Source organism: Dromiciops gliroides, chromosome 4, assembly GCF_019393635.1.
Source record: "Dromiciops gliroides isolate mDroGli1 chromosome 4, mDroGli1.pri, whole genome shotgun sequence".
Classification (NCBI taxonomy): domain Eukaryota; kingdom Metazoa; phylum Chordata; class Mammalia; order Microbiotheria; family Microbiotheriidae; genus Dromiciops; species Dromiciops gliroides.
The window spans coordinates 215023033-215047818 of NC_057864.1; the positions used below are offsets into that span (position 1 = coordinate 215023033).

Consider the following 24786-nt stretch of genomic DNA (forward strand, 5'->3'; position numbering starts at 1 on the left):
CACCAGCACCACCCACCCCTCTTCTGACCCACCCAGAACAGGGTGGGCCGGGATGCTTGGCTTACCTCAGTGGAAGAGAGGTCCTAAGTCCTCTCTGACCCATCCCACTGGCCACAACCTCTAACCAGAAGATGAATCCATCTTCCCCTACTAGGAACAGGCCTCCTGGGAAGGCCTGGAGTTCGAAGGATAAGGGGGCAGCAGCTGCCCTTGGCTCTGTCTTGTCACCAGATGTTACTTCATGACCGGCTCATCAGCTCCAGACCCAATTTGACTTCTCTGCCTGGCTCTGTGGGAGCCTCCCCATGTCCCACCCAAAGAACTCTCAGAAAACTGATGCTCTGGGGCTCAAACATAGATTCTAGGCTGGTGGGAGCATCAGGAAGTTCATGCTTCCCCTACCAAAGGACTTTGCTGGACAGCAGATGCTATAGCAGGCCAGGGAGGGAAGCGCCTGCTGGATGAGGAGGGACCCAACTCGGAAATGTGGAAAAGGCCAAGAGTTGGACTCTTCTCTGCCTGTTTCAGTTTCAGAGCCTTCCTCACCCCCTGCTTCTATCCTGTCCAGTTGCCCACCACCCTTTCCAAAATTTTGCCTCAGGAGCAGCTAGGTGGCACAGTGGGTAAAATACCGGCCCTGGATTCAGGAGGACCTGAGTTAAAATCTGGCCTCAGACACTTGACACTTACTAGCAGTGTGACCCTGGGCAAGTCACTTAACCCTCATTGTCCCACCCAAAACAAACAAAAAACAAAAACAAAATTAAAAACTTTGCCTGCCACAATCCTAGCTGCTTTCATTTGCGGGATCTAACCCTTACATGCCTTGTGATAGTTGGGGAGGGAGGGAAAGGGTGCTAGTAGGTGGTGATCTGGTTTCCGTTCTTCCAGGACATGAAGGGAAATGGGGGAGGGGAGCCTGGGTTGGCCACTTTGAGTGCAATTTCACGGTGGAAAGACTCCCAAGTTCCACCCTGTGCCTGGGTCCACCCCATTCCTACCTCACTCCCTTCTGCCTCCTTGGCCTTGTCGTGTGCCCCCACCCGGCTCCCCCCCCTCCCCTGAACACACAAAGCAAAGGAACAGGCCTGAGCATGCCAGAAGCCAGCTGGCACCCATCCAAACTAGCAGCCAGGCATGATGCCAGGGCAGGTTGCCAATACCACCTCTCTCTCTCTCTCTCTCTCTCTCTCTCTCTCTCTCTCTCTCTCTCTCCTCCTCCTCCTCCTCCTCCTCCTCTCCTTTCCTCCTCACTGGTTCTCTAGTCTCCTAAATTCAAGGGGAAGAGGAAATCCCAAGGCTAAGAAGTGGGAAGGGAGGAAGGGTGGAGATGAGTTGGGAAAACTGAGGCAGAGGAAGAAAAGGTACTAGTTCTGGGTCACCTAATGAAGAAGGAGCAGAACTGGGACTAGGGTCCAAGAGTCCCACCTCCTCATGAGGCTTTCTACCGGAAACTCAGCACAGTGATTTTCCCAGGTGGACACAGTGGGTGGGTCGAACTTATAACAATTCATTCATAAACAAACTTAAGTTCTCATTTAAGGATGTCCCTAAAAGGACATACGCATATAAAGACAGCTACACAAAAGGTACGTGCGAACATTCTCTTGGGTAGAGTCTGTCTGTCCCCCAGCCAGCTGACCGAGCTAGCCAAGAACCCTCCCTGGCTGTCCTCTCCTCTCTTATCCACCACTGAAACCCAACCTTCTTCCCCCAGACTCTCCATGACCCAGAGGATCTTTGTGCTTGGCTCGCCACCTACGCCTCCCTATCACTGGGGGCTTATGGGATCCTGATTTGGCCCCTTAGCTGTAAACTTAGAAGTAGGGGCATTTTGTAGAAGGCATAAACACTTTGAGAGTTGGTAGAGGTTTGGGATGGTGCAGCTCTGAGCAAAAGATAAAGGCCTTTTGGTGAAATACTGATCTTGTCATGGTTGGGTTCTTGGTCTTTAGCCAGAGGTCAAGTTCTCTTCCTCCTGAGTCAAGTGCTAGGAGCTCAGGAGACCTGTTCTAGTCCTATTTCTGCTATCAATTCAGTATATTATCCCAACTATTTTACTTCAGGGGCAGCTAGGTGGAGGAGTGGATACAGCACCATGTCTGAAGTCAGGGAGACTCTTCTTCTAAATTCAAATCTGGCCTCAGACACTTACTAACTGTGTGACCCTTGGCAAATCACTTAACCTGTTTGCCTCAGTTTCCTCATCTGTCAAATGAGCTGGAGAAGGAAATGGCAAACCACTCCAGTATCTCTGCCAAGAAAACCCCAAAGAGTCTGACAGGACTGAAAAACGACTAAATAACAGTTGTACCTCAGTTTCCTCTTCAAACAACACTCCCTCACCAGGTTGTGAAACTCAAATAAGTACAGATAGGAAAATTATCTTCATGAAGAACATTGATGAACATAAAAATCCTCTCCATCCACCCATTTCCCTCCTGAAGCAGCTGCAACTCAAAGATAGGTGAGGAAAGGGTGGTCAAGGAAAACCGACTGGATCCGATGAGTTCTTTCTTCCTTAACCTTAATTCATGATACAGTCTAGGTTAAAGAGGCGAATTCCCTCTTGAGCCAGAGACAGGAAGCAGAGAGAGTGGGATAAGGAAAAGAAGGGAGTTAACACTGAAGGGGCTCCCAGAGATGGTACCAAGTAGGGGGTTGAGGGCAGAAAGGGTGGTGAGTGAGTAAGCTCTGTGGCAAATTTACCAAACTTCCCTTCTCTGTTAGCTTGTCATTCCACTGCAAAGCCAGGCCCTGCCCCAGGGCTCGTTTTAGGGAGCCCCTGGCTTTTAGGGCAGAGGAGTGGGGAATCAGCTTATGGTTCCCTCCTGCCCTCCTCAGAGCAAAATCATATCCCAAGGTCTCATTTAATTCAGTCTAATTCTGGCAAGGAAAGGAATCCTTAAAGGGAGATGACAGGGGACCCACAGGAGGAATATCGGTGGAGATGCTGAGACGAAACTGTCCTTCGGCAGCCGTTGGTAGAGGGGGAAGTGGGTAGTTGGGGGCGGTTGGACTCAGGACGTGAGGAGGGAGGCTTTAGGTCTAAGTTAGGGGATGGGGGTGGGGTCTAGCAACCTGTCACCGCCCTCAAGGACAGCTCTTCTTCCCTCCCCCTCCCCCAGCTCAGCTCCTTATGGTCGGGCTGGGCTAGACAGAGGGACGGACCCCTTTTCTCCGGGCCCCAGCAGGTGGTGTTGCCCACAAACCGCCGCCTTCTGCTGGCAAGATTCCCAGAGCCATGTGGGGCGGGGTGTGTGGAGGAGTATAGTCCCTGTTGTGGCTGGAAGGAGGGGAGGGGCTCTGAGGGATAAAAGATCACCCCAGTAGCCTTTTTCATCTCAGGAGTGGCTCGAGCCCAGTACGAAGCACAGGGCTAGGCTGTTCTCTGCTTCCCAAATCCTTGGGACCCTTATGAGAAAATGAAAGATCAGTTCATTTTCCCTCACCCAGCTTTGCTTGAGCCCCCACCATCGCGCCCCCCACCCCTAACGTGCACCTGGGACTGACAGAGGAAGGAGTGACTAGAGCAGACAGGCTGTGTTAGGGTAGCTTCTTATGGGCTTCTTATGGGCCCCATCGGCCTACTCATGCCATCTTCCCCGACACACACATACACTCCCACCATCCATTCCTTTCTGAGTCTAGACTAGGGGGCATCAGAGACTTCAATGGGGTGGGAACAAGGGCATCGTTTTGTTTGGAGAGTTCTAAGTAGGGTACAGATGAGTAGAGCAGCGCTGGGGGAAATGAGGAGCAGACCCGAGGCTTTGGAAAGAAGGGGGTTCAATTTCCCAAGCAGGGGTCTGGAGGAGTTTTCATCATTTTTCCTGATGGCGCTTGTCCCTGGTCTCTGCCAGTGAGCCCTTCTCTGTCTCCCCCTTCCCAGCTGTGGCAACAAACAGGTGCTGCTGAGAGACCCTAGGCAGTACAGTGAATCCTGTATGTGGGACCCGGAGTCAGGAAGCCCTGTCTCAGACAATGTGGGACTCTGGACAAGACGCACAACCTTTGTTTGCCATGGTTTCTTCATCTGTAAAATGAGGAAAATGATAGGACCTACCTCCCAAGGTTGTTGTGGGGATCAAATGAGATAACATAGAAAACGGTTTTTCAAACCTTAAGTTGCTGTATAAATGTGAGATATTCTTATTATCTTAGGGGAAATGGAATTTAAAGAGTGGGGGAGAGGTTAAGGGCAGAAGGTACTTTCTTTCTCCTTGGAAGCCAAATGCCACCCCAGCCCCTACCCAACTCCCAGCTTCCTGAATTGTGGATGAGAGGGTTGTTCTTTGTCTCTCCCAAAATGTGACCTCTGCTCTGAAGCTTAAAACAGATATGATTTTAACAACTGTTGCTCATTCTTCACCTGTCTTGTACAGAAAACAAACCCTTCTCCCTATTTCTCTCTTCTCCTTTCCTCTCCCTCACTCCCTCCCTCACTCCCTGTCTCTGTCTCTCTGTCTCTCTCTCTGTTTTTCTCCCTATCCCCACCCCCAAGCTGGGAGCTAATCTCCCTTGTTGGAACACGAGGTGTACAGTGTGAGTACGACGGATCGTCAGTAAACACGACATTCGCTCATCAGAGTCATTGAGTTACGGCGGGAGCTGGGTGCCAGGAGCGGAAAGCCCTCTATGCTTGATGCCAACTGCAATTACCTCTCTGTCTGCCAGCCGGCAATAAGGGCTTAACTCTTTCCATGTCATGTGGGAGGAAGCAGCTGAGGAAGATGGGTAATATGAAAGGAGAGAGGATAGACATCTAGCTAGGTGTAAAGTAGAACGTCCCAAATCTAGAGAAGAGAGTGTATTCTGGGGCTCATCTCCTTCTACCTCTCAACAGCTACAGAATCTCTGGAGCACAGGTTAATCAACAAGAATTCACTGAGTCCCTTATTATGAGGCTAGGGCTATGCTAGGCAGGGGATGACTAGGTGGGCTTGTTACAGCCTCCCTGAGGCACGGATTGTTAAGGGGTGGCAGGCTCCTCTCATGAAGAAAGCTTTCTACCCCCTCCCACTCCCAGGCTGGCACATCTGGTGAGCATTCTTCCAAATGGGGTTACCAAATGACCTTGTCACATCTCGTGGGATGATCATCCCACAGTGGAGTCTCAACCCAGATGTGAAACACATTTCCCTAGCAACTAACTTTACCTCTTTCTTTTACACCCCCCACCCCCACCCCACCCTGACCTTTTCTGCCTCTCTGCACATCTGGATAAAACAATTGTTCATCTATCTCCTTCTTTCTCCTTCCAAGTCAGAAGCTTCAGAGGGAAGAGGATGATGAGAAAGGCTTGGCTCCTAGGCCGAGAACTCATTTGACCCACCTGAATAGGGAGAGGTTCCCACTGAGAAATACTTGAAGTCTGTCTCATGCTATGTTCAACTCTTCCCATTGTGGTCCTATACTGTGTGCCCCCTATAAGTAGGGCTTATTCTTGCTAGTTGTAAAGGTCAGAAGAGGTCCAATCCAGGGCCCTTCACCCCACAAAACTAAGTACAGAGGAGACAGCCCCTTCTTCTCCCTCCCTCATCAGTACAGCTGAGACTGGGTGGGGGAAGGGGAAACTCTAGAATGCCTTACCTTCATGGGAATGGGAGAACCAGATCTGGGAGGTACCCGAGTGGGGGCCCCGATAGGCCTGATCAGAGGGGGAGGAAGTGGGACCACTGGGGTGTGCAGGGGCAGTGGATCCCAGGCTGCTGGTGAGGAAACTGCCCATGAAGGAGGAGGCTGGAGGGTTCCCCATCAGGCGGCTGCTGGCTGTGGACAAAGAAAGGGAGGAAAGAGGTGAGTAGGCGGTCAATAGCTCTGTCTGGGGTCACCCCCCTCCACAATATGGATATGAATTCATTCATTCGTTCATTCATTCATTCAAAATTCCTCGAACACCTGTTGTATGCAGAGCACTATGCTAAGTACAGGGAAGGATGAGATAGAAGTTTATATTCATTCACATTTGAAACAGAGAAACAGATGCATTCACCCCAATGGGGACTTCTCTATTCTGTTTACTTCAGTGTTTATGTCACGTGGAACAGAGTCAAAGGAATCAAAGGGCCTGAGTTCAAATCTTAGCACTGTCATTTACTGCCTCTATGCTCTTGGAGGTTTTTGGGGGTAATTGTGTTGGGAGCCCTGAGAGCTTACTGACTTTCCTCCACCATCTTACCTCTATGCTCTTTGGGAAAGTCCCTTGAGACCCACTTCCTGGGCCTCGATTTTCTCATACTTAGTAAACCAAGGGAGCTGGACCGGATGACCTCTAAGGCTCCCTTCCAGTTCTAAATGTCTGATCCTAAAGAACAATCCAGGGGGCAGCTAGGTGGCACAGTGGATAGAGCACCAGCCTTGGAGTCAGGAGGACCTGAGTTCAAATCCGGCCTCAGACACTTAACACTTACTAGCTGTGTGACCCTGGGCAAGTCACTTAATCCCAACTGCCTCACCAAAAAACAACAACCAAAAAACAACCAAAAAGCAACCCAGACATGCTTAACATGGTCCACAGGGGCCCCTATCCCGACTCCAACTCTATTTATTCATCCATTTTCTGATCTTATGCAGGCACTCACCACCACATTCCCACCCAGTTCACCATGGTGGAAAATGCACTGGACGAGGAGTGAGTGGGATGTGGGGACTAGTCTTGATTTTGGTACCAGTGAGCTGTGTGATTGGGCAATGTATTCACCCTCTCTGGGCCTTAGCTCTCTTATCTGTAAAATAAAAAGGGTTGTATCTGATGATCTCTGAAATCTCCTCTGGGTTGAACATTGCATCTCTATGGCCTGATGCCCTTGACCAACTTGGGTCATGTTTCTCAGGCCATTCTGCTCTGCTGTATCTAGATTGGGATTTTTCAGCTCTCATTATCTACTCAGTCTGCAGCCCCATAAGATCTATTCTTGGGTAGAAAAGGAGAAGCCACCAGGAGAAGAGGCTAGAGGAGTTATGTGGGAGGTGGGGGAGGGGTGGTAAAACGCAATAGGCCTGCCCCTGAGAGACTCCAGTGAGAGTCCACCAAGTTACTCAAGTACATAATTGTCTGCACACCATTTCTCCAACTAGATTGTGGGCTCCTTGAGGGCAGAGACTATTTTTTTGCCTGTCTTTGTATTCCCGATGTTTAGCACAGTGTCTGGCATATAATAAGTGCATAATAAATATCTGTTGATTGACTGACATCAGCTAGTTCCCAGTTTCCTTTAGGAAAATATTATATGCAAATGTCCACAGGTGTTTAGAGATCACCATAGGGCCAACACGCTGTGCCATGGAACTAACTGCTACCTCCCCTGGGGAGAACACAGTGGGGCATCTTTTCAGTGCAGCTGAAAACAGTGTCCCTACCAGCAATGTGCAGCTGTGTGTGGGCACATTCCAAGGAGCAAACTCATACATGTGTGACGTGCTCACTCAAGAGAAGGACATGGGGACTCTATGACAGTTGGATCTCACTTGGGTACCCAACTAATCTACGTGTGTATCGGCAAAGAAGAGCAAGAATGAAGGATGGACATGGTTCTGCTAGCGTTACCATTAGCGGCTCCCCAGGGCTCAGGCCCTCTCTGGTGGAGAAGAAACCATGGCCGTGAACCGTCCTCGAGCTTTCCCCACACCCACTGCCCTACTCCCAGAATAGCTGGCGTGGGGCCACCAAGCCATTATCTTGATCATCTCAGTGGACACCACTCAGCCAAGTCCTAAACGCTGGAGTCTCAGGAGAGAGAGGCTTCTGGGGACAGTCTAGCCAGGTAAAGGGGATCACAGAGGGCTCTTCACACCAACTACCCTAATAGATATCAGAAGTATCATTCCAGTGAGTGGGATGGCCCATAAGCTTGCCAGAAGCTCTCTGTCTCTAAGTGAGAAGGTATCGGATTCCCAAGAGCAAATGCACAGGAAGCCTTAATGCCTCCCAGACCAACTGGACTCTACTGATTGGCTTGGCAGGTTTGGCCTCATTACTTTGGCAGAACAGAGATAGTGCCCCTTGGGGCCGGTTCCAGTCTGATACCTATGACTGAACAGGCTAGAATGAGGAGTGTGTCTTCTCCAGGAAGGAGGGGCTTTGTCAATAGGGAGTGTGGACCATTGGGGTCTAACTCTGGGGGCCTGTTTATGGAGTCCTTGGGTCTGGGGTGGGAAGTGGTACATTTGCAATTATGCATGTGTATGGGGGGAAAAAGGCAAGAAAGGAAGGAGTAAGAGAGAGGTAGGGAAGGAGAAAGGCAAGGGGGGAGAGAGAGAGAGAGAAAACAGCAGGAAAAGAATATCTCAACTGAATATGTAGCATGTGATTCGACTGATCTGTTTAACAGTATCTTCAATGTTTCACATATGTCACGCTCTATTACTTCGTTTAAATACAACTTGTAGGGATTCTTTTTCTTTATTTTTATGACTTTTGGAGTCACAGCTTTCTTGGAGGCAGCAACATACAAGTCTCCATTTTCCTTTGTTTTTTTGTTTTTGTGTGGGGCAATGAGGGTTAAGTGACTTTTCCAGGGTCACACATCTAGTAAGTGTCAAGTATCTAAAGCCAGAATTGAACTCAGGTCCTCTTGACTCCAGGGCTGGTGCTTTATCCACTGCACCACCTAGCTGCCCCCTCCAGTTTCCTTTAGAATATGGCAGCACCGTCCTCTGACCTTTAGGGATGGAGATGAGGGGTATGGCTCTCCTCTATACCCCTACTGGAAGTATCAGGCTTGCTGTCCTCCCTGTCTCCCAGTCCTGAAGAGATTGATTGCAAAGGTCTAGTTGCAGACTATCTTATCAACTTCTGACTGAAGGCCCTAGCCCATCTCTCTAAACTTGTGGTATTTGTGTGTGTGTGTGTGTGTATAACATATAGATAGATGGATGGATGGATGGGGATGGAGATATAGATATAGAGATGGAGATAGAGATGGAGATAAAGATTGATATACACACAGCATAGCATAGTGGATAAAGAGCTGGACTCAGGAAGATCTGAGCTCAAACCCTGCCCTTGACACATAATAATTTCTTTTTTTTTTCCTTTTTTTTTTTTTTTTTTTAGTGAGGCAATTGGGGTTAAGTGACTTGCCCAGGGTCACACAGCTAGTAAGTGTTAAGTGTCTGAGGCCAGATTTGAACTCAGGTCCTCCTGACTCCAGGGCCGGTGCTCTATCCACTGCACCGCCTAGCTGCCCCCATAATAATTTCTAAAAGGAAATTATATTGAAGATTTCAGTAGCAGGATTATAACTCTAGCCCTGGGCAAATCCCTTAACCTCTCAGTACTCTAGACAACTCTTGAAAACTAGAAGCAGCAGAGAAGGAAGAAACTTGCAGTGTCAGTGGGAATCTCTTTGCCTGGGAATTCTCTGTGCCAGTAAAATTACAAGTCTAATCTCTGCTCCCTTCCCTGCCCTGCCCCTCTCCTATGCCCAGTTATCTCTGTGTGACTGTGTCTGTTTTATGCCACAGGGCTCTGCTGCATATATGTGTGTGGGTTTTGTTCCCTCACTTCCTTGTTCTTGAAAAGCTAGAGCTATGCTGGGCCAAAGTGTGATAGGCCTGGAATCAGGAGATCTGGATTCTAGTCTTGGTACTGACACTTTCTACCTCTATAGCCTTGAGCAAGTCACCTCCCCCTTAGCAATTTGTTTACCCAAGGCAGTGGGTTAGAATCCATGTTCTCTCAAATCCCTTTCAGCTCTGGCCTAGTTTAGATGATCTAGGCTTTCCCTGAAACTGCTCTGCCCTGCCTTAAACCCAGCAGACCAGTTTAACTTTAGGGCTAGGTCCTTCTCCCCTCCCCCCCCTCCCTTTCTATTACTATGATACCAAGGATCCTCTATTGAAAAAAAAATAGAGGCCTTCTCTTAATTTGCTTCTCTAAGAGTATTCTTTTTTTTTTTTTAATTTAATTTTATTTTTGGCGGGGCAATGAGGGTTAAGTGACTTGCCCGAGGCCACACAGCTAGTAAGTGTCAAGTGTCTGAGGCTGGACTTGAACTCAGGTCCTCCTGAATCCAGGGCCAGTGGTTTATCCACTGCACCCCCTAGTTGCCCTTACTCTAAGAGTATTCTTAGAAGACCAAGTCTGAATATTGGCTCTGTGCAAGTTATTATTAATTCTATGACCTTGGGGAAATTGTTTTAACCTCTCTTAGCCTCAGTTTCCCCAAATGTAAAATGTAAAATGTAAAATAAAGGAGGTGGTACCAGATGATCTCTAAAGTCCCTCCAGTCCCTGTTCTACGAGAAACAACCTGAGTCAATGGATTCCTTGATCATTTTCTCAGAAATCCATTATTAATAATTATTTTCTCACACAGGTAAGGGGAGCTTCTACTCTTGAAGAAGATAACTAATAGTCAGAGAATGAGCCCAACCCCCGGCCTAGCTTTTCCCAGAAGATTGATCATTTTCTCAGAATTATAAATCTGGTTGGCTTCTATCACTTTAGTGTTGAACTAAGGGCAAGCTGGGTGCTAAACTGGAAGCTGCCGTAAGGTGTAGACAAGGGGCATATTGCTAGAAGGGTCCAGGCTACAGAAAGAGAAGGAGGAGAGATAGGGGGTGGGTTGGAGACCATGTTGGGTAACATTGGAGGGGATGTGAAGGTCAGTGGTCAAGTTGAGGCAGAGAGACTGGGGTGTTAGAGAGAGGAGAGGTACCACCAGCCTAGCACGATACAGTTAAGGGGATTCTTCCAGCAAAATTCAGGCTGACCTCCCATAATCCAGCTGCACCGGCCAAGGTGAGTCAGGGAAGTCATTCCATTGCCTGGGGGTGGGGAATTTATGATGTCTCATCTGGGTCCAGCCCTGAGACCTCAGGAGCTTTTCAGACAGAAGGGTGACTCAACTCTAGCTCCTCAGGAGGATGGGAGGAAAGCACAAACATTTGGAAGGGTGGAAGGTAAGGCTGTGAGACTCCCAGAGAGCCACGGCATGTGAGAGCCAAGAGAATGTGAGACCAAGGGCCTGAGAAAGGCTTTGAGATGGTGTATTCTCATTTGTGGAGGAGTGGGAAGGTGGAGCATCGTATGGCAAGATCTAATGTCTATCCCATGTGTGCAGGGAGGGATGGGGGCTGCGGTAAGGGAGGAGGAGCTTCGCCCTAGAGTCCCCGAGGCCTCTTACTGACACTGGTTACAGAATAAAAATTGTGTGTGTGTGTGTGTGAGAGAGAGAGAGAGAGAGAGAGAGAGAGTTAAACATTCCAGCTTCCTGAGGTTAGTATTGACTGTGAGACTGTGAGCAAAGGGAAAGTGTGTGTGAGCTGGCCTGGGAGTGTGGGAATATCATGAGGTTGTCAGGGAGAGAGTGTCAGACAGGGTGTGGGGAGGGAGGAGTCTGTGGGACAGTTCATGTGCTGGAGGGTGAAGGTGAAAGGCGTGTGTGTGTGTGTGTGTGTGTGTGTGTGTGTGTGTGTGTGTGTGTGTGTGTGTGTGAGTGAAATGGAGATGAAGAGGTCTGGGAAGAAAGTCGAGGAAGTGGCTACTCAAGACCTGGGGGCATCCTGAGGAATCTTGCTGGGAGATCCCAGGGATTCCTTAGGGTAGAGATGGCTCACGCTGTATACACGCCCAGACCACATGTGTTTCCAGCCGTGGGTGAAGGATTGGAGAGAGAAAAAAGTATCAGCTTCCTCAGGCTCTGCAGAGACAAGCTGTGTTGGGGGTAGGGGTGGGGGGGGGACACGAAGGGAGGGAAATAAAGAGAAAACCTTGGCCCCTGCTCCCTAGCAACTTCCTCCATAGGGATGCCTGTGGGATGAGTGTCAGGGATAGAAACTCACAAGCTTCCTGCTTCATCAACTGGGGCTGGGCCCTAAATCCCAGGGGCAGATCCACCCCCTCATCCCTCCCAGGGCAGTCCCTTCCCACCCCTTTTCCACCCAGAGGCAAACAGAAGGGCTTGAATCTTGGTGGGAAGCACCAGAAGTCCAAAAGTTGGGAATGGATAGAGGATTTTTTTTTCTCAAGAGTTCAGCCCTGAGAACCCAACACCTTATGCTCTCCCACACGTGGGAGTCCAGCTCCAGGCCTCTGAGACCGGGCCTCTGGCTCAAGATGGAGAGACAGTTCAGTTGGCTGAGAGGCTTAAGGATGTGACACCAGCAGGGCTTCGGGCAGGGAGCCTGGGGTGTGTGTGTGTGGGGGGTGTTCAAAGCACTTTTCAGACTATTAGAAATACTCACCCTGGGGGCTCTCTGGGAGGGGAGAAGGGGAAATATACAGGGGGAAACCTAGGTGATAGAAAGACAAAAGATATCAATAAAAATGGAAGGAAGGAATGGACCCCAAGGATGGAATGTCTCAGCTCCAGGCATTTTTTCTGGTTGCCTTCCATGCCTGGGACACTCCCCCTCCTCCACTCTGACTACTGACCTCCCCAGCTTCCTTTAAGTCTCCACTAAAACTCAATCTTCTACCAGAAGCCTTCTAACTCCTCTCAATTCCAGTGCCTTTCCTCTGTTGATGATTTCCTCTTGATCTTATATATAGTTTTCTCTGTATATATTTGTTTGCATGTTGTCTCTCCCATCAGATTGTAAACTCCTTAAGGGCAAAGACTGTCTTTTTTTTTTTTTTTTTAGTGAGGCAACTGGGGTTAAGTGACTTGCCCAGGGTCACACAGCTAGTAAGTGTTAAGTGTCTGAGGCCGGATTTGAACTCAGGTACTCCTGACTCCAGGGCCGGTGCTCTATCCACTGTGCCACCTAGCTGCCCCTCAAAGACTGTCTTTTGCTTCTTTTTGTAGCACTTTTCACAATTCCTGACACATAGTAGGCACTTAATAAATGGAAGGAAGGAAGGAAGAGATGGAGGAAAGGAGGAAGGGAAAGATACACTGCTATGGAAACAGAAACACTCAGTATCCAGTATAATTAAGGGATCTTTCCAGAACAGTATCTAACACATGGAAGCACAAGGGCAGACCAGGGAGACCAGATCAGACTAAACCAAAGACTTAAAAAAAAAAAAAAATCAAAAGCCCACTGCTCAGTCAGGAGGTGAATTGCGGTAACATGTGAGACTTCAATGAAGTCTTCCTTATCTGAAAAGGGCCAGATTAGATCCTCAAACAGAAATAGCAGTGCCCTGGCTAGAAATGCTGACGTTTCTAGGTAGCTGGACAGTGAGCCCAAATCTAGCACCTGGCCACCATGCTCAGCAAGGGAGACAAGGTGCTCAGAGGCCTTTCCCTCTGCTGATTGTCTCCAATTTTTCATATGCATTGATAGGTATACTGTGTACAAACTTGGTACACTATGAATCACAAATATGCACACACAAGATTATCTATACACATTGTTATATATGTGTATATTAGCTATAACTGTACATACAAGATTCTATGTGTGTTTATAATGATATATGTACACACAATGAATACTATGTATCATATGTGTATGCTTTGTACACACAATCGTGTGTGCATGTGTGATACATAGTATACATTGTGCCTATAAGTACCATAATGTGTGATAGTGTACACACAGTATACATGTATAAATACACATACAAATCTTATGTGTGCATAGTATACGTAAATGATACTTGTGTACAACACATATACATACATTTTAAACATATAATATAGAAATATCATGTATACATGGTATATACATGATATATAGTATACCTAATGTGTACTAATGTACATGTCTGTGTGTATATACATATATACATAATATATACATACACATACATACGTATGTACGTGTATATATATACTCTCTCTCCCTCTCTCTCATTTCTTCTCTTTCTCATTCCCCCCCTCTCATTTTCCCTCTCTTTCTCTCATTTTCCTTCTCTTTCTCCCAGCCTCTCTCTTGCATACATAGTTGTTTGCATGTTGTCTCTCCCCCATTAGCAGGTAAGCTTCTTGAGAGCAGGGACTTTTACCTTTCTTTATATCCCCTGAGCTCATTAGCACACTATCTGGAGTATAATAGGTGCTTAATAAATGCTTATTGACCGACTGAGAAAAGGTTGTATCTTTCTCTGGGGTGGCAAATGGGAGTGTCCGATGTCTTGGCCAAAAGAGGCCATTCAAAAGCAGTAGGATTGTACAGTGGGAAAATGTTGGACTTTTGAGTTAGAGGCAGCTGGGTTCAAATTCTGGATTTGACAGTTGTTACCCATGCAACACTAGCTAAATCATAAATTCTCTGTACCTCATTTTCCTCCTCCTGCTAAATGGGTACAATGCTTCTGGTACTATCCATCTCACACTGTTAGGAGGAGAGTATTCTATAAATCCCTCCTTCCAAATCCAGGTATTGGAGAACCCACTAGTAAGACTGTTAGCTCAGCAAAGTTGCTCTAGGGAAGCGACCTTTCCAAGTATCATCCCTAGTCCCTGCCTCAAAAAACCCTTTCAAAACCCAAAGAAAAGGTGATGCCCAGGAGAGAGAGACCCTACAGCCGCCTGACCTCAGCCTGTGAGTCCCCAAATCCTGGCAAACACATTAGCCTCCGACTCATGCTCTCACCACAGGAATTTGGAACTTGACTAAAAGCGGCTCTCTATCAGCACAGCCCCTTTCCTGCCACCAGCATCTGCCCCCAAACAGTCTGGTCTAACTTTCTTGCAGTCCTTGGGGACCCCCTTCCAACAGCCTGTTTCCCAGAAGCCATCAAAAAGGGGAGAAACCCAAAGCCCAGGAGAAACGCAGTCCAGAATGGAGGGAACAGTCAGGGGTATGAGGGAGGAAAGACAAGGAGGGGGATTGTGTTTATCTCCACACTCCCCTTATTCCTGGCCTGCTCAGTTCCTAGTTTTGACTCAGAATATCCTTTGATTAATCGGTAATTCAGAGGTAACCAAAGCATAGATCCATAGAATCAGCAGAGGTAGTAGGACAAAGTCTGAGAGAGGCAGAATCTAGCTGGCTTCTACCTCCAGCAGGGGTCCTTAATCTTTGTTTTGTGCCATCACCATAGCAGCTAGCATTTAGATAACACTTTAAGGTTTGCAGAGCTCTGTACATATGTTAGCTCATTTGATCATGGACCCCTTTTGCAGTCTGGCGAAGCCTTCTCAAAATCATATTTTTTAAAAACTCATAATTCAAGGAAATGCTACATTTTAGTTGGAAGTTAGTGAAAATAAAGATGTCCTTCTACACTTGGGGTGGGGGTGGGGAGTATCTATGGACCCCAGGTTAAAAACTCCTGACCTGAAGCCTCCTTAGGTTTGATTAACCCATTCCCAGCTTGTTTGTCTCACATGCTCCCATGTAATCCCCACAAACTCCATTGGTCATAGGGAGGAATCTCCTCAGAGAGTCTGAGCTGCCAGGAAAAAAGGTCCAGCAACTGTTAGAACTGACAGAGAGCATCACCAGCTCCTAATTGTCACCTCAAGCAGAGGGGAGAGCAGGCTGTAAGGCCCAGTGCCCAGCTTGGCTCCTGGCAAAGCTGTGGGACAGGCACTCCAGCCTCCAACGCTTTCTCTATCCCCCATCCTGCCAGTCACACCAAAAGCCAAACAGTGACTTTCCCCAGCTCTTCTTGAAAGCTGGAGGAATCAGACCCAGGAGCAGAGCCAGAGTCAGAGACAGAGCTTTTCCCGGGCCAAGCAGAGCCGGGAACTTGGCTTCCGGCTTCTTCCCACTTGGCACCATCCATGTTCTGCTTTGCACTGTGGTTAGCAACACAGAAGAGAACTAAGCAAAGGCCCTTAGACAGGGAGAGAGATGCAGAATTAAAAGTATTGAGGGTAAGCAGGTGAGAGAGAATGTCCCAGTGCTGTCAGAGAGAAATGGTCTGCCAAGCTAAGCCACAGGACGAGTCAAGGACTCTGGAGCTAACCAATTTAGGTGATTAGGTGAAGTCATTTATCCTCCCTGTACATTGGTTTCCTCATCGGTAAATGAAAATAATGCCTGCCCTAAATAATGATAACTTACATCTATATGGTGCCATATGCTATTCAAAGCACTTTTATATTCTTTATCTCACGGTCCTCGCCTCAACCATGTTGTAAGGTAGGGAGCGAGAGGTAGTCTTATATAAGAGAAAGGGCACTAAGTTGGAAATTGGAAAACCTGGGTTCAAATCCTAGCTCTGCCACTTGTAACTGGGCAAGTAATTTACCTGCTTTGAGAGCCTTGGTTTTATCATCTGTAAAATGTGGGTAATGATACTCCTAACACATCTCTCAATGTTAGAGTTTAGAGAAATGTGCCTTGTAAGTTGTAGAGGGCTACACAAATTGTGACCAATTATCAGAGATGGGGCGGCTGGGTGGTGCAGAGGATAGAGTGCCTGGCCCAGAGTCAAGAAGATGAGTTTTCCCGAGTTCAAATCTGGCCTCAGACGCTTACTAGCTGTGTGACCCTAGGCAAGTCATTTAACCCTGTTTGCCTCGGTTTCCTCAGCTGTAAAATGAGCTGGAGAAGGAAATGGCAAACTACTACAGTACCTTTGCCAAGAAAACCCCAAATGGGGTCATGAAGAATTAGACATGACTGAAAAATGACTGAACAACATCAGAGATGGGAAAATTAGCTTTCCAACAATCAAGAGGTTTAGCGATGACAGATGTGCTTACAAAGATGAAAGCCCTTTGAAAAAGTAAATTTTGATATGTAAATAACAATATCATATTTATAAAGGGCTTTAAAGTTTGCAAAGACTTTTACAAATATCTCATTTTAACCTCACAACTTTGGGAGGTAGGTGCCATTATTATCTCTATTTTACAAATGAGGAAACTGAGATATAAAATATGTCCCTAATTCCCCTCTAAAACAAAAAGAAGCCCCTTTACCCATCACTCTAACCACAGGCTTTCTGTACATTGCAGTGGTTTGTGAGATTCAGAGGGTTCCGAGTCCATGTGCCCCAAAGCTCTATTACGAAATAGAATGGAAGAAGGGTTTGCCTTGGCCTGGCATCAAGGTATGAGTATTGTTCCTGATATCTCTATCTGGAGACAAGCTTTAGGGGAAGGAAGCCCCTCAATAATTAAGAGAAGGCCAACTTCAGTGGCCCAGGTGTCTACATCCATCAACCTGACTCCATTATGGAAGCCTTAGGATTTGGTTTTTTAATATAACACCTTATACTTATCATAGTCTCGAAAGTTTGGTCTATCAAGAGTTAGTATAGAGAGAGAGGGAGAGACTGTAGGTAAGGAATACTGCATAAACTGTTAGATGCAGTTGCTCCATCTGTCTGGTTTGGTTTTTTGGGGTGTTTTTTTTTGGTGAGGCAATTGGGGTTAAGTCACTTGCCCACGGTCACACAGCTAGTAAGTGTTATGTGTCTGAGGCCGGATTTGAACTCCGGTCCTCCTGAATCCAGGGCCGGCGCTCTATCCACTGCGCCACCTAGCTGTCCCATCTGTCTGTTTTAATGAACTTTTAATAAAAAGTAGTCATTTTAATTTTAATAAAAAGTAACAATCTGTCACAAGAAAAGGCTTACCATAGAGAAGCATGGAGGGACTCAGGTTTAGATAAGGAAGGGAATTATTGTTTTTTTCAAAGGCTGTGGAACAATGCAAAAAGTACAGGATGTGTCATTAAGAGAGACCTTGGCTTGGAATCGTTTATTTTTTTATTTTTTGGTGAGGCAATTAAGGTTAAGTGACTTGCCCAGGGTCACACAGTTAGTAAGTGTTAAGTGGCTGATGCTGGATTTGAACTCAGGTCCTCCTGAATCCAGGGCCAGTGCTCTATCCACTACACCACCTAGCTGCCCCTTAGAATCCTTTTTGACACTTACTAGTATGACAACGGGCAAATCACTAAACGACTCATAGCCTCAGCTTACTTATACTTACCACATAATGGGGATAATAACAACACCTCACATGGTTGGGGTTAGGGTCGGATCAGTTAACATATGTAAACATATGTAAAAAGGCCTCAGTTCATTCAACAACAAGGCAGTATGCTCAGAACTAGGGAAGACAAAGACAAAATGAAAAAAAAGTCCTGGCTTTCAAGCTTTACATTCTACTTAGTCGTAAACTTTAAAGCACTATATAAAATTAGCTATTATTATTATTATTATTATTATTAATCAGGGGCTAAATACATAGTGCCTTGCTCAGAGTAGAAGCTTGATAAATGTTTGAATTGAGCCCAATCTATGGCTACTATTTCCCTTTCTAGTCCCTTGAACCTTCAGGTTCATCAGGTGCCCTCCAGGCACATCTTTCTTGTTCAGGTTGTGGTCACTGTGCCTGCCCAGGTGAAAGGAAAGACTGGCTTAGTGCCAGGGATACCTGCCAGTCTCACCAGTGGCCTATTTCCTAATCTCAACTCTACTCACCTCATTCCAAGGGACTTCTCCTACCTGGGCTTCTCAGAAAGATACTATGATTGTTCCATGAAGGTGACAGGTAGTGCTTAGATAACCCTAATTAAGTTACCTGTTAACTGGTAAAGTAGGCACTAGGATAAGCCCTCAAGTTGATCTGAGACTGGGAAAATCAAGGAGACCTGAGAGCAGGGAAGAAGCCAACTGGACAATCAATGAATGGAATCAGCAGTCCTGAAACTGACATCAGTTGAATCCTAGGCTCAAGGTGGCATTGGACTGACTAGCTTTTTAGCAATATCTCTGAACATCCTCTGCTCCAGCCTTTTAATGATCCCCCCAAACTGAAGTGAAAGCTACTACAGAGCCCAAGTCTGGCTTCTGGGGATTCTGTTCCAAAGTTTCAGCAGCTCTCCAGCTTCTTCTGTCCCCATCTCCACTCCATCAGAGAGAGGCATTAACAAGCTCCCTAGGGAGGGGGGAAATTAGGTGAAGGAAGGTCTGGTCCCACAGTCACACAGGATGAGGGAAGGAGCTGGAAGGAGGAACATACAGGGAAAAGGAAGGAGAGAACGTGGGAGGAGGGCTGGGGGAGAGTGAGCAGGAGTTGGGAAAAGAAACGGTGGAAACAAACATTTGTTTTGAGTTAAAGTGAACCACTGAGAGAGCATCCTCCTTTTCTGGAAGCTGTGAAATGGGTTGTTAAAAAAAGTCTCTTTGCGATTCCTGGCTTCAGGCTCCCTGAGAACAGAGCCCTTTCCTTCCTCAGGCTCTGAACACACACTCCCCAGGCTTCAAGTCTGGCAGCTGAAACACACACACACACACACACCCTCTTTCTCTCCTCCCCACAGCCAATAGCCTTGTTTCCTGTCCCAAGACTTCTATTTTTCCTTCTCCCAAAGTGCTCAACCTGCCAGAGCCCAAGGCTCTCACAGTTGGAGGAGAGAACAGAGAGGGAGGAGGAGGAGGAGGAGAGGAAAGAAGAGGAGCGGGAGAGGGAGGAAGGGAAGGGGGAGGGGGGGAGGAGGGAGAAAGAAGAGAGGGAGGAGGAGGAAGAGGAAGAGGAAGAGGAAGAGGAAGAGGAAGAGGAAGAGGAAGAGGAAGTTTCCCTCTCGAGCTCCCCTTTCATTCCCAGAGAGCCCCTAGAGGCAGCAGGAGACACACCTCAGCCTGGGGAAGCCTCTGGGGGGAAGTCCCAGCCTTTCAAAGCTACCTCCAGAGCATCAGGCACGGCCCCAGGGAGACAAGAGACATAGTCACAAATAACGTGAGATCCGTGGGTGTAAGATGCCTTTAAAAAGGTGAAAATCCTCAATTCCACCCTAAAATTTTTAAATTCTACCAAAGAGAGGAGAGGAGAGAGGGGAGATGAGAGGGTCCACATTAGCCCTAGGTGCAAAGCCCCTCATCCTTGAGAGCTCTAAGGAAGGTGGTGTTGGTTGAAGTAGGAGACTGAAGGGGAACAGGAAGGGAGCAGAATTAGGTGGGGTGGGGTAGGAGGGAGGAGACCAGCCATGATCCCTCTCCTCATTATCCCACCCCTAGCACCACAGCTGTGGGATCAGGCAGACAAGAAGCTGCTGTGTGGCTGGGGCTGGGGGCCTCCTGCTGTCACATCCCCTGGCCCACACTTCCAGGGAGATGAATAATTAATTTCTCATTGCAGCCTGGCTCTGAAACTGGGACCATTTAACTCCTTGGAGTGAATTTCACAGCTGGCCCTTAGAATCTTCCAGTGTGGTCAGTCGGTCAATCAGTAAGCGTTTATTAACCATTGTGCTAAGTTCCGGGGATGCAAAGAAAGGCAAATACACTGCTGCTACCCTCAAAGAGCTCACATTCTAATGGGGGAAACAGCGGTAATAGGGAGCAGTTGAAGTTTACTGAATGAGAGGGGAAGGGTAAAAGTCAGACCCAAGCTTTTAAGAAAAGCACTTGAGCAGCTGTGTGAAGGATAGATTGCAGTGGGGAGAGATGAAAGGCAGACAGATCAATCAGAAGGCTATCATAAAAGTATATTTCTTCAGGTCTAGGGAAACTGTGACCATACTATTTTTATTTTTTTTTTTAAGTGAGGCAATTGGGGTTAAGTGACTTGCCCAGGGTCACACAGCTAGTAAGTGTTAAGTGTCTGAGGCTGGATTTGAACTCAGGTACTCCCGACTCCAGGGCTGGTGCTCTATCCACTGCGCCACCTAGCTGTCCTATTTTTACTTTAAAAAAAAATATGTTAGGTTTAGTCTTTCTGTGCTCACTTTCCCAGTTACTGGGTTGATGGTGTTCAGGAGATCAGAATCAGGCTTAGACAAACAGTAGGCAAGGCCTTCTGTGTTGGGTGGGGCAGGTGGTGGTGTACATCATCAATCCTTCTGTGCCAGAAGCTCCTGCCTTAGTAGAGGTTAGCAATTGTGAACCCACCAAAATGGGGCTTGTATTGATGTCATGAGCAGTCTGCAGAAGCAGGTTCCAAAGGTGTAACGATCCAACCTTGAGGGCACAGACCTGGTCTGTATTTCATATTTGTATTCACAATGCCTGCATGTAGTGAGTGTGACTGATAAATGTCTGTTGAATTCAAATGACTGAACAGCAGACGGGACTAGTCCTAAAGTTTCCATGGTGGAGATTTAGGGTATTTGTTTCATGGGATGATTGGTTTAGTGGTGCCTCTGAAGAGTGAGTAGATACCTCCCTGAGAGTATTGTGCCTCAATGGGTAACATCCAGCCTTAGAAAAAGGGAAGAAGTGTATGAAGTTTTAGGGGCAGCTGGCACCCAGAATGATGGGGAATAAAGGGAGTGGGGTGGGAGCCAAAGATGAGATGTCATGGCCTTTGGGAAGCAGACTGATCACAATCAGGACAGGAGGTTGTTAGGCCACAGGATTTAGGGCACAGCAATTTCACCCTGTGAGGTGCTTCTTCTATCCAAATTGCTTCCCTCACAAATGGATATTTCCAAGAGTGAAACACAGCAGAAAAAAAAGGAGGATGGGGCAAGATCTATAAAAGTAATAACACAAAAATTGATTAGAAGATAGAGCTCAAACCTGGCACTTCAGAAGCTTTAACCCCATGAGGGACACAGAAAGAATAAAAAAGGAACAAATAAAGGTATAGCCCAGGAATCAGAAAATAACATTAAGAATAGACTGGAAGAAAAATAATGAAGAGAACAAAGCAAAGACAAACTTCTCAGAGAAAGGGACGGTAAAAGAAAATTAATAAAAACAAGAAGCTGAATGGGAAGAAAAAAGGAAGGGAAAACCTTGAACTTACCACTTAGCTGAGTGGGGAAAGGGAAAAGACAAAAGAGGAGGGAAAAATAAAGAAAGAAAAGAAAAAGTATCAATTTAAGTAAAATTCAAAAACTAAGGAATTGGTAAGTAAGATACAATAGAGGAAAAGAAGAGTATATTGGCATAAAAGGTAATCAAAATGGTTTAAACAAAGTACTGATTGAAAAGGAAGGGGATTTTTAAAAAGCAATGGTAAAGAAACAAATGTAGGAAAACAGAAGCCTAACTATCATAATTTTAAATGTAAAAGGATTAAACAACCCAATAAAATGAAAGAGTGATAGAATGGATAATTGTTGGAGAATTTAGAGCTGAATGACTTATGAACACATACATATTTCTTAGCACCACATGGCACCTTAAAAAAAATAGACCATTCACTAGGACAGAGAAATTATAAGAATATTTTTTTTAAAATACTAAGCACATACTTTACAGATCATAATGCTAAAAATAATAAACACCAGAAGCATGAACAAAAGATACAGATCTAAAAGAAGAATTATTTATTTATTTTAACTTTGAATAATGAGTGGGTCAAAGAACAAATCATAGGAACAATTAATGACTGTGAAAGAGAATGAAAAAAAGATGAGGTAACAGACCAAAATCTGTGGTACACAAATCATTCTGTAGAAAAAAAAATTATAACCCTGAGAATATGGATTTTAAAAATAGCAAAAGGAGTATCAATAAACTGAATGCAATTTAAAAGATTACAAAATAAACAAATCTAAAATAAACACAAAATCTTGAAAATTAAAGAAGAAATAGAGAAATTAGAGTATAAGACTAAAGAACTGACAGACAAAACTAAAAGCTGGTTCTTTGGGAAAACTATAACAAAAATGATAAACCTTTATAGCTAAACTGAGTAAAAAGAAGATAGAAGAAAATCAAATGGACAAAATAAACAATGAACAGGTTTAAATCATAACAGAGAATAAATAAAGGGAATTATCAAGATCTGCCACACACATTTATGTTATCAAAACTGAGAATTATAAAGAAATAGAGGATTATTTTCATTGTTTAGTTGTGCCTGTCTCTCTGTGATCCCATTTTGGGTTTTCTTGACAAAGATACTGGAGTGTTTTGTCATTTCCTTCTCCAGTTCATTTTACACATGAGGAAAGTGAAGCAAACAGGGTTAAGTGACTTGCTCAGGGTAACACAGTTACGAAGTGTCTGGGGCTGGATTTGAACTCAGAAAGATGAATCTTCCTGACTTCAGGCCCAGTACTCTAATCATTGTGCTACCTAGCTGTCCAGAGGATAACTTACAAATATACAAAATATACAAACTAACAAAACACCAAATAGAGATCTAAATAATCTGCGAAGGAAATAAAAATAACTGTAAAAGAATCAGCAAAGATGGGAAGGACTTGGATCCAGATGAATTTTCAGAAGAATTTGATCAAAACTTTTAAAGAACAATTAATACCGATGTAATGGGGTAAGAAGATGGGGGAAGGTCAGTCCATGGAGCATGAACAGATTCCTTGCCTGGGTGCAGGTACAAGCAACCATGCAGAAGCTTGCAGAGAAATGATTTACTAGTAGCCATGATGACTCAGGGGTTTCTACTGTGCAATGGGAAGAACACTAATGGACTCTCAAGAACTCCAGTATTAAAGTTCTCTAATTGGCTGCAGATCCTGTAGAAGTAATGGCTCAGGGTTTGCTGAGCCTGAATTACATGTACTGCCCATTAATCTCTCTGTCTCTAGCTCCGTGTGTGTCTCTCTCTGAAGAGGGAAGCTACATTGAAAGCTGTCTCTTGGAGGGAAGGGGAAGAATTGGAGGGCAACACGCCTTTCTCCTTTGTATTCTCATCTTAAGTGAATAAAAATTCCAGAAGGAAGTGCCTAGGTGACCTTGCAAGCTCTGGAAATCCAGAGGTCCCATTAGGGTTCTTTGGGACCATCAGGGATGGGCTCATTGCTAGGGATTTCTAGCTTATCAATATCCTCCTGACATATGGTTCCCAGAACTGAATGCTGCTCTCTAGAGGTGTTAAAACTAGAAATTAAATCCTACCCAGAGATAAAAGAAAGAAGGAAAGTAAGGATCCTTATTTTAGAAAAGAACTGGCAACAAATGTCCATTAATTGTAGAAAGGCTAAACAAATTATATCATATAATAGCACATCCTTGTGCCTTAAGAAGGGATGAACGGGACAAATTCAGCAGAACCTGGGAAGATTTGTATGAACTGATGCAGAGTGAAGTGAGCAGAATCAGAGTAGAACAATGACTATCATCAATGACTAGAACATTTTAAAGGAGAACTGTGGAAAAACTTAGGTACTAAACAATAACTAATCACCACTCCACAGGACCGATGATGAATCATGTTTTGCACCTCTTCACAAAGAAGTGATGGACTAGAAGTACGGAATGAGCTATATATTTTCAGACAGTATTTAGTCCTTGTGAGAGGTTTTAATTGGGAGGAAGGGCATTTTATGGAGGGTGGTGATTAAAAAATATTAGGAAAATAAAGCAAAGAGCATCTGTGTCTAAAAATACAGACATGAGGAGTAGAAAGAAGGGGATACAGATAAGCAAGTTCCATCTTACTACCATGTTAAATTTAATATATACTTAAAAATAAGTTCTAACAGAGATTCAGGATGCCATATACAATCTTTTTCTGTTCTTTTTATAATGAAAGGCTCATGGTTATTAATGTATGTAAAGTTCATAATAATTTAAAAATTAAAAAATATATACATATACATAAATTAAAAGGCTGAGGATTCTGTCTTTCTGGAAGGCAAAGCTGAAGCTAAATAAACTAGGACAAGATGTTTCAGATCTTTCTCTCCATACCTTTCCCCATCCTAGAATCTTACATGAGAATCATTCTTATTCCTCCCTCACCAAGAACTTCCCAAGACACGAAGATCCCTCAGATTTTGCCTGACATTCCTACCAACAGAAAAAAGATGCTGAGTGAGAGTCCCACCCAAACCAATTACTGTGAGCCTCTGAGTCAACTGTTACCAGGTATTGCTTTGCCCCCAGCATTACCCACCTTTTAAAGTCACCTCTTGGGAAGGAAACTCCAGGGTTCCTTCCCTAATGGCCCAGCTTACTATATGACTGTCTCTCTCACCACTTCCCCTCCATCTGCCTCCCCTAACACATACACAAGACCCTCACCTACCAAGGACTTTCTCATTCATTTATCCATGCATTCATTC

The 24786-nt window shown here is 45.6% G+C and overlaps 1 protein-coding gene across 2 annotated transcripts in view; it reads right to left on the reverse strand.

Moving 5' to 3' along the window:
• Nucleotides 1-24786, reverse strand: part of BAHCC1 (BAH domain and coiled-coil containing 1) — a 154320-nt gene that overhangs the window by 71818 nt on the left and 57716 nt on the right. For both annotated transcript variants that reach the window (XM_043963687.1, XM_043963686.1), the window contains exon 2: nt 5593-5772. In XM_043963687.1, the coding sequence (XP_043819622.1) occupies nt 5593-5772 (180 nt within the window). The remainder of the gene's footprint in view (nt 1-5592; nt 5773-24786) is intronic.